This window comes from Diadema antillarum, unplaced genomic scaffold, assembly GCF_040938485.1.
Source record: "Diadema antillarum isolate AM-2024a unplaced genomic scaffold, OU_Dant_1.0 seq00000886_RagTag, whole genome shotgun sequence".
Taxonomy (NCBI): domain Eukaryota; kingdom Metazoa; phylum Echinodermata; class Echinoidea; order Diadematoida; family Diadematidae; genus Diadema; species Diadema antillarum.
This window is the reverse complement of record NW_027271750.1, coordinates 39,964-50,110: the sequence shown is the minus strand read 5'-3', so window position 1 is coordinate 50,110 and position 10,147 is coordinate 39,964. Positions and strand designations below refer to the sequence as shown.

General features: G+C 40.8%; 1 protein-coding gene across 1 annotated transcript; it reads left to right on the top strand.

Annotated features, from left to right (window-relative positions):
• The first annotated feature begins 2,232 nt into the window (after positions 1-2,232).
• On the top strand, positions 2,233-7,334 carry LOC139740825 (uncharacterized). Its single transcript, XM_071651397.1, has 4 exons — positions 2,233-2,457; positions 5,189-5,376; positions 6,656-6,745; positions 7,241-7,334. The coding sequence occupies exons 1-4, from the start codon at positions 2,233-2,235 to the stop codon at positions 7,332-7,334; spliced, it is 597 nt and encodes a 198-aa protein (XP_071507498.1).
• Positions 7,335-10,147: the final 2,813 nt, after the last annotated feature.

The window sequence follows — 10,147 nt, the reverse complement described above, 5'->3', positions numbered from 1 at the left end:
CAATTGCCGAATTGTCTTAGTGAGTCTTACCCGCTAAAACATGTCTTGCTTGGTCGATTGAAAACGAGCCGCCCGCTCAACTGCTCAAGCCTCAAATTCACTGGCCGGGCACGGCTAAAACTCACTCTGCTCTGTCTTCACGTTAGACGTCGCGTTTTATATGTTCAAAAGCTCCGCTCCCGAGCTCTAGGTCGACCTGCGATCTGTTCAGATACTGCATACCGTGGTACTCTTTCAGCACTTTTGGTTTGCGCTGGAAAAGCTTTTCAACTGAAAACGCAGGTACACATACATGACATTCGTGTCGATGGTACACGACGTCGTTGGAGTTGTGTGTATCGACAACAATGGTGGTGCAGCAGGCAGGCGAACAACAGAGTGCATGCACACCACACTCACCTGCAAATGTCAACATCATTGCATGCATGGCGAGGTCAACAGTAGTGCTCGCTTACCATGCGCCACACGCAAGTTGAATGGGAAATCACGTGACCAGCTGTAGAATCTAGTCAAGACGCGTACGTAAAATAAAACTCTTCTACTTACTATTTATAGGTAATGTAGCCTGTAATTTTCGTAAATCAAAATAATAACAATGTAAAATAAGTGTTATTAATTGCTTTCATTTCAAATGATTTCATTTTTATGTTTTTTTTTTTGACGTGTGACATGGGTATACATAATTTATATCTTTAAACGTCTTGATTCACGGATCTCCATTGCCTAGTTCATCGTAAACAATATGGCTGAATTTTCGACGCTTTTCGAAGACGGCGTCCGAGCAAGAAATGTCTTCGTGCCCGATAGGCAAGAAGAACATGATGATCAGTACGAGGAGGAAGAAGAGGAGAAATATGCATTCACCGATGAATCTGGACCAGAAGAGGACACGTCCCTTCCATTTAAGGGGAAGGTTTATCTCGCTCGTCGCAAGAAACCCGATACCTGGCTCACAACGATAATTGAGGTAGTTATAGACAAGCCAGGAGGCCAACTACTAGTATTACCCGTATAAAACGTAACCCCCCCCCCCCCCCCCCAGGCTGTCCACTGGCACTGCACTGTACTTAAAGTGTTACGTGTAAACCATTTTTACTAACGTTAGTAGTAAATGGAGCTACACATGTGATGTAGCGTTAGTTGGGTATCCAAAACATGTTTGACACTTAACTCACTGTTCAGTTCGGGAAACCCACTCACAAGGGGGGCCCCTCCTTATAAGTAACCCGTCCCCCTTATAAGTAACCCCGTCCCCCTTATAAGTAACCCCCGGGGCACCCCTTATAAGGAGTCTACACGCTTTTTTGCAATGCAACGCGAAAATGAAAGGACTGCGGCAATTCGCTTGATTATGTCCATAAAGCTTCACAAGTTTCCTAGTTACTCACGAAATTTGAGCAAAATCGGTTTGAGGCATCATATCTAAAATCATGGATTTAAATGCGATGTCAAACGACCCATGCGAATGCTGAAATGCGAGCGATTACTGGCGTGAGTGTCGCCAGGCGCGGCGGCGCGGCAATGCTTGAGTGCAGACCACAGATATAAATAGGTAGATTGATCAAGCCCATTCACAACCCATGCGTAGCTTTATAGCCAGCTGCGCGCACATTGCATGCCGCCATTTTGTTAGTCTTCTGTTACGTCACGGCTTGCGATGAACAGGGCCAGGGGAGGTAAAAAAGAAGAAAAAAAAAGTCAGCGTAGGCCTGCGCTATGCTGTAACCCTGCAAACCCTGTTCTGCGCACGCAATCCGTGACGTAACAAAAGACTAACCAAAATGGCGGAGATCGCGTGCGCTGGCTATGCTTTCAGACCCCACTTGATCATTCTACCTATATAGTTCTGTGGTGCAGACGTGGCGACTGAGTGCATGCACACCACACTCACCTGCAAATGTCAACATCATTGCATGCATGGCGAGGTCAACAGTAGTGCTCGCTTACCATGCACCACACGCAAGTTGAATGGGAAATCACGTGACCAGCTTTAGAATCTAGTCAAGACGCGTACGTAAAATAAAACTCTTCTACTTACTATTTATAGGTAATGTAGCCTGTAATTTTCGTAAATCAAAATAATAACAATGTAAAATAAGTGTTATTAATTGCTTTCATTTCAAATGATTTCATTTTTATGTTTTTTTTTGACGTGTGACATGGGTATACATAATTTATATCTTTAAACGTCTTGATTCACGGATCTCCATTGCCTAGTTCATCGTAAACAATATGGCTGAATTTTCGACGCTTTTCGAAGACGGCGTCCGAGCAAGAAATGTCTTCGTGCCCGATAGGCAAGAAGAACATGATGATCAGTACGAGGAGGAAGAAGAGGAGAAATATGCATTCACCGATGAATCTGGACCAGAAGAGGACACGTCCCTTCCATTTAAGGGGAAGGTTTATCTCGCTCGTCGCAAGAAACCCGATACCTGGCTCACAACGATAATTGAGGTAGTTACAGACAAGCCAGGAGGCCAACTACTAGTAACCCGTATAAAACGTAACCCCCCCCCCCCCCCCCCCCCCCCCCAGGCTGTCCACTGGCACTGCACTGTTAAAGTGTTACGTGTAAACCATTTTTACTAACGTTAGTAGTAAATGGAGCTACACATGTGATGTAGCGTTAGTTGGGTATCCAAAACATGTTTGACACTTAACTCACTGTTCAGTTCGGGAAACCCACTCACAAGGGGGGCCCCTCCTTATAAGTAACCCGTCCCCCTTATAAGTAACCCCGTCCCCCTTATAAGTAACCCCCGGGCACCCCTTATAAGGAGTCTACACGCTTTTTTGCAATGCAACGCGAAAATGAAAGGACTGCGGCAATTCGCTTGATTATGTCCATAAAGCTTCACAAGTTTCCTAGTTACTCACGAAATTTGAGCAAAATCGGTTTGAGGCATCATATCTAAAATCATGGATTTAAATGCGATGTCAAACGACCCATGCGAATGCTGAAATGCGAGCGATTACTGGCGTGATTGTCGCCAGGCGCGGCGGCGCGGCAATGCTTGAGTGCAGACGTGGCAGACCTGAATAGTGAAATAGTACGGGCAGAGGGTCTAGAAGCCAGACTAAATTTGGTACTGCATCAGGCCCAGTTTGCAGTTACATCACATCACGCATCCAGCACATACAGACAGCGCGCAAGCTGTGAGATTTTGAGATTGCGCACGCATCCTCCGGTGCGTGCACAAGCTCGCTCTCAAAATCTCACAGCTTGCGCGCCGTCTGTAGACTCTATGTGCTGGATGCGTGATGTGATGTATTTGAAACGTCGCGTCGCGGGATTCCAGAAAACAAACTGGAAAATTACCCACCTACTCTATCAGTGTGGACTGAGTCTGCCACTCAGTCGCCACGTCCGCACTCAAGCATTGCCGCGCCGCCGCGCCTGGCGACACTCACGCCAGTAATCGCTCGCATTTCAGCATTCGCATGGGTCGTTTGACATCGCATTTAAATCCATGATTTTAGATATGATGCCTCAAACCGATTTTGCTCAAATTTCATGAGTAACTAGGAAACTTGTGAAGCTTTATGGACATAATCAAGCGAATTGCCGCAGTCCTTTCATTTTCGCGTTGCATTGCAAAAAAGCGTGGAGACTCCTTATAAGGGGTGCCCCGGGGGTTACTTATAAGGGGGACGGGGTTACTTATAAGGGGGACGGGTTACTTATAAGGAGGGACCCCCCTTGTGAGTGGGTTTCCCGAACTGTGTTGACAGTGTTTTGCCTGAAACTTGACTCACATGTTAAGAAAAATTTTTTGGTAGAGGGTCTACTCTGAATTCACAAGTCAGTGTGCATTAAAAATGCGATTTGTGGTACACGCTCGCTCCAAGAATCACAAGATAACTGCCACATTAGCGTAAACTGCTACGAATGTGACGTGTGGGTTGTTATTTTGACATAGTCTACTCAGTTGCGCCGTACTTTTGAAACCAACACCCTTTACCTTCGATTGACAGTACCCAGAGCTACCAAGTCTCACACATTCTGCGTGAGACTCGAGCATTTAGGGTCTGTCTCACAATCTCACGCATGGCACCCATTTTTCTCACGCATCTGGTGAAGTCTGCAATTTGGGCCAAAAATAAGGAGCATAGCTCAAAGGATTGAAGTGATAGTTGCAATTGAAGGTATATTTCCCTTTTGCCTTTCAAAATTAATAAAAAATAGTCACTAAAGTATGCACCAGATTGCATCATTAAGAGCTAATAATTTAAAAAAGCTCCCTACCATTGGAGGGGGACACCCTCCTCGTTCGCGTGCGCATGCGCGCGAGCGCCGAGATGCCGAGTCATAAAAATCTCACTCATAAAAGTTTTTTGAACTTGGCATCTCTGCAGTACCGGTACGTGTGAAATGCACGTAATACCTTTCCAATGTGCATTTGTAATCTACGGTATCATTGTTTTGCTGTTGATCTTTTTTTATTGTCGAGCTGAATTATGAGCTGAAGTTAGAAGCCTAAAATAATATAGCCTCCGAAAACCCAGGATTGCCAAGAATTCCATAGAATTTCCTGTCTTTCTTAAGTACACATTCCCGTTTGTCATGGTAAGTTTTGACTTGTTACTAACTTCACAGAGGGAAGACTCAAGTGCTCTTTTGTTGTGCGAGAAATGTGAATGTTGAATTTTCTGTAGGCCTATATCATTCATAACTTTTTCTAGATGTTCAAAGTTTGAAGGGATTGTCTAATTTTCTTCAACTTTCAGTTTCACTGATGTGTTCAACTTATTGCTGCATTCACTCAATCCACATTCATTGTAAATGTCAGTATTTTGGTATGATTAATTAATAACGTGCTGAGCGGCTCAAAAACATATTCGCGGATTGTTGAATTCACGCTGCACAATTGTCAATCCATTCACAATGTGCAGAGAAAATATGAAGATATTTTCACAGGTTTTAGAATTCTTGCTAGCCAGAAGTACCAGTAATGCCAATTACACAAAAATTAATATACCGCTAAAATGTCCACAATTACAGTGTATGAAGGTGAACTTGTCCTTTTACTGGCATGTCTCATGGTGTACTGTAGTCACTCAAATACACAGGTAAAGTTTAGGCAGTTGAACAGAGCAATGTAAATAACCCAAGAGCTTAATATGTTTCACACCTCGGTGCATCCAGAGTTTGCTTATATTATTCAAATGTTTACATGCCTTTCAGATCTTGGTGGTTATTTTTGTGGCATGGTTCATCTACTTCTCCTACTACCACATGGACAAGCTGCAGTTCCATGTCACCCACTTCTATGCTCACCTTGGCCAGCCTCATGCAGCCCACATGGTGGGCCAGAGATACCTTTGGGGAGAAGGAACCCACACTGATGAGGACAAAGCCATGGAGTGGTTCAGGTAATTAGTGTGACTGAAGTGTGCATGCCTATTGCCGGTAAAGTGCTTTATCTTGCTGTGCTGTGCTCTGTGCAGTGAATGGGGGGGGGGGGGGGGGGGGGGGGGAACCAGGATGATTAAACTCTGGGACAAAAAACAGGAAGATTAAACTTTGGGACAAAAAAAAAATGGGATGATTAAACTCTGCAGCAACCACAATGAAGGGATTATCAGATTAAGCTGAGGTCTTCCACATTCATTAAGCACATTCTATTCATCAGTGATTCCATCTCTGCACACAGTAGCACTGTCCTTTCAAATGTCAGAGTTCAAAGTGAGAAAGTGAGGGTGTGTGAAGGGTTTTTAAGAAATGAAAGGAGATCTGTAAGACCTACCTAATTAAATCAAACTGGAAAAAAAATGCTCTAGAAACACTGCAAAGAAAAAAAAAAAACAATCTCTGATTTGTTACTTGATCCCAAATTTTAGAATTATGTAGAAGAATTGTTCTTTCAGAAAATCTATAAAAAAAAAAACCCTGAAGACTGACTACTTGGTATGTTGATCCATGTCATCTACTTTGTGTCCTCATGTTGAGTCAAGGCGAGCAACTTCTTGTTTGTTTTGTGATGCACAGTCATATTTGTACTTCTTCTTTTTTTTTTGTAAGTAACAAACTGGACAGGAAAAGTTTTCTAAAACTAAAGAATACTAAATGAAATGCAAACACAGTGCTAAATATCTGAACCGGTACCATATATCACTTTAACAAGCATTGCTACTGCTTCCTGAATGCAGGCTTGTAGATGAGTATGAATTATTCTTCAGGGGTATGCTATTGTCAAAGTAATGGAACTTACCAGAGTTATATTTCTCTTTCATCCTTCCACCCACACTCATATGTCACTCCTTTTTTTTTTTTTTTTTTAATGACAATGTTAGATGAAAGGCGAGATATCTTTTAGCTACTGATTTCCCAAGTTGTACATTGTCAGTCAACTAGTCAGCCAGGTTGCCATTTTTTAGAAGTTCTGAACTGTGAACCACTGTCAAATGTATACATAATGTACAATGTACAATTCAATGCATGCATATTTTAATTTCACTGGATTAGTAATGTAGTTCATTCCCTTTGACATTATACTCAAAGTAAACTCAACAGAGCAAAAAGAAACACAACACAACGAATGATTATCGTAAGTTTAGGGATAATTTGGCTGCTTCACTAGGATGGTTCAATATTCCAGCTTACTCCTTTAGTCTTATGTCAAGTCATTCTTTTTTTTTGCTTCATGTATAGATATGCTGCTGACAGAGGGCATGCTCATGCGTCTCATAATCTTGCGATTGGTCATCTCCATGGGTACAAGACTGATGTCAAGAATAAGGAGTAAGTGCGACAAGTGTTGTCCACATGATTGATGTAAAGCTTGCGTTTGATTTTCTCTGTCTGTCCTCTGTGAAGTCAATATTATAGTTGTATGCTTAGGTTTTCATGTTATTTCCATGTTAGAGTTAGATGAACAAAGTTACAGGCTTAGATGTCATATTGTCATGTCATTTGCCTTGCAGTCATTTAAATCTTTGTACATATGTATGTATATTACACATTTTGTCTGTCTCTCCACTTTTTGTTTTTGCATACATGATTGATTTATCCGTGTACTTCATACAGTGCAGGATTGTATTTCTTCCATATCCTTCTCCCCCAAAGAGTGACATTTTCATTTTTATTGTTCTTTACTCATAAATTGTTAGCCTGTTGGTATGATGGCACAGCCGTGGGTGTAATATAGAAGAGATTTAATGCTGCACAGTGCTGATTAGGTGTCTGCCTGTTTTTCCGAAACATACATGACTGTGTACTCACTCTGTCTCCTTCCAGTGAAGCCCGCACTCTGCTGGAATATGCGGCCGACAACGGTGTGCACGAGGCGCATGATGCACTCCACCGGCTCTGCCCCCACGGCCAGTGTTAGCTGCATGCAGACTCCTGAGCAGCCATCAAAAATGGAGATCATCCTTCCTCACAGGCAGTTTTTCATGTTATCAGAGCTGAAAAATCTCTCTTCTGTTGGACAAATTTGACACAGTTCATCTTGATAAGTCAATATTTATCTCATTGTAGAAACCTGACGTTAACAGATTGCACAATTTATCTATGCTCTATGAAATTGCTACTCTTCTTTGAGTTGGCAGTTTGTACTTAGTGTAAAGCAATCCACACAATGCGAATTTGCCTACCTTCTAATCGTGCTGTCATGACAGTCAAATATAGCAATGGTAAATTATTGTTGAATTACAGTGTATTAGCAAAACAATTCTCATGATGTACAAATTTGTAGGTATTTTGTGTTTCTTCAGGGATACTGTATGTGTACTGCTTTTCCATATGAGGAAAAGTTTCTCTGCATGGAAATTATGTTTATCCTTCATATACTGCACATATTTTCCTCTGTAACAAGTATTTTTCAGAAAAAGCCATTTGCAAAGTTTTTGAAACTTCAAGGAAATTGTTAAATTCTGCTGTTTTACAATTGACAAGAGGCATGAATGGATGTACATTGTATTTGACAAGAGTGCTATGAGGTCCCTCTAGCTGAAATGTTTAACAATTACAGCACTGAAATATAAAGTTTTTTCTGCTGAAGAGAAAACAAATTGCATCCATGACATGATGTACTACAGAACCTTACAGGTGTTAGGTAAGAGCATGTTTGCTGATTGTTTAGTGGGTTTTGCATTTTTTTCCTCTTTTTTTTTTTTTAAGCATTCCATGATGGCATAGAAAAATAATTTTAAGACGATCATAAAGATTGTGTTAACAATAACCTTATTTATTATTTATAGCCGTGTCCTGTGAGTATAAGAGGAGTTTCTCTGTATATAGTATGTGTTGTGTATTCTTATTACATCAAATGTCTTTCAGATAATAGACACCTTGATATACTTATGTATGTATTACATTCCAGTTCCCTGTACGGATCAAATGTACTTTAAGTGCGCGAGTCAATATTTGTGTACTCTTTGATGTGAATATTCTTTACAAGTGACATACATTGTATGTTTACATTTTCAGCGATATTATGTAGAGATAATATGCTTAGCCAGGAAGTCAATTCGTAATTTGCGACTTGAAAAAGAGTTCTACTAAAAACAGTTCTTCTAGAAAAAAAAAATACAACATATAAAACAAACGAACAAACAAAAACCATGAATAAAACTTACTGCATAATGTACATGCATTACTTTACCTCGCAAGTCATAGTGTGGCACTAAATCACCTGACAACCACATTATTTGTTTGTTTAGATGTCCATGAATGGCCAAAATGCTTTCTTTGAAGTGATTTTAGCATCATAGGAGTGTATGACATAAGTTTAGACAATACATGATGCCATAGGGTATGATTTTCCTTTAATCGTTGGTGTGTTAAGTAGCAATGTGCCTTTTGACAACAGAACTGTACATCAGTTTGTTTTGAGTTTGTGCAATAAAGTTTTTGCCAGGTTCTAGTGAATAGTATTAAAAGTCATCTGCCTTTAGTGGGTCCATCATTTCTTGTGTGCACATCACCGTTTTAGTGATTGTATTCTCAATTACACATGTGTACAATGCGTTGGATGAAAATGATAAGGGCGTTAAGTTGCCACTAAAGCCAGAGTGTTTGAGACAACTTAACGCCATTCTCATTCAATCTGTACATATACTTACGTACATTGTACATAACAGTACGGGGACCATGAAGTGCTGCAAAGAGATTTCACAATAGTATTTAACTGTAATCAGTTTGAATGCTTTACTCATGAAAATAAGATTGCCAGTTCTCAGTTCAGTTGTATAGTATACTGATATTTGGATATAAGATTATTATCAGTAAAAGTGACAGATAAAAAAAATCAAATAAATACATAAATGCATTAAAGGAAATGCACTGTAATGCACTGTGAACATTGAAAACAGTGCATGTTATATAGCTATATATTAGTATGTGTGTGTGTGTGTGTGTAGTAGTAGTATTCCAAGTGAATCCAATAGCTGATACTGTAGAGCTACAGTGTAATTTTGTTTCCTGTTTATTAGTTTCCAACTGTGGAAACTTCAGCGATTATACATGTATTTGCATATTTTATAGATACCTGTTGAAAAAGGGCCCTTTGTATCAAAACAGCTTACCTTCAATCTTGTGATCTGCATGATTGTTGGTGTACGGTGAGCAGCCATAGGAAAAGCTCCTTCAAAAGAAAAATGCATTTCCAGCCTTCAACGTCAGCCTTTTTCACACTCTAGCAAAAGACAACCTTGGAGTTGGAATGAGCGCACGTGTGGTATAGACTCATTTTGTCTCACCTCCCTGACTCATTCAACCCCTTCAGCAAAGGCGTACGGTGGTCTACTACCCTCAGTTTGGCGTGTTCCCCTCTCACCACAACTCGGTAGCCTTTGACAGCCCCCAAATATTGCACCTAATGTGAAACTCCTCCGAAACTTAGCAACTAAAAAACATCTTCAATGTACAGTGTTATCACATACAGTAGAATGCTTCACGGCTGACTGGACTCCCTGTGGAGCTCAGATGTTCGTGCATATCTGGCTACCCACCAAGCATAACGCTTTCAAAAGAGTAAACAGATTTAATTGAAAGGATTACTGATGTCCCTTCGAGGAGTCGAGGTGATAGTGAATTTGAAACCTAATGGAAAGGACAACATTGTGTGCAATAGACCGTTTCTTTCACCACAAAGCTAGGAGACCAGCCCCACCCATAGCAAGTGCTGATGAATGGATTCCA

Bases quoted from the DNA above. Each gene is read 5' to 3' on its own strand.
- LOC139740825 (XM_071651397.1), top strand. From the start codon at position 2,233: ATGGCTGAATTTTCGACGCTTTTCGAAGACGGCGTCCGAGCAAGAAAT. The intron at 2,458-5,188 runs GTAGTTACAGAC...CATGCCTTTCAG, and splicing joins GGCTCACAACGATAATTGAG to ATCTTGGTGGTTATTTTTGT. The intron at 5,377-6,655 runs GTAATTAGTGTG...CTTCATGTATAG, and splicing joins AAAGCCATGGAGTGGTTCAG to ATATGCTGCTGACAGAGGGC.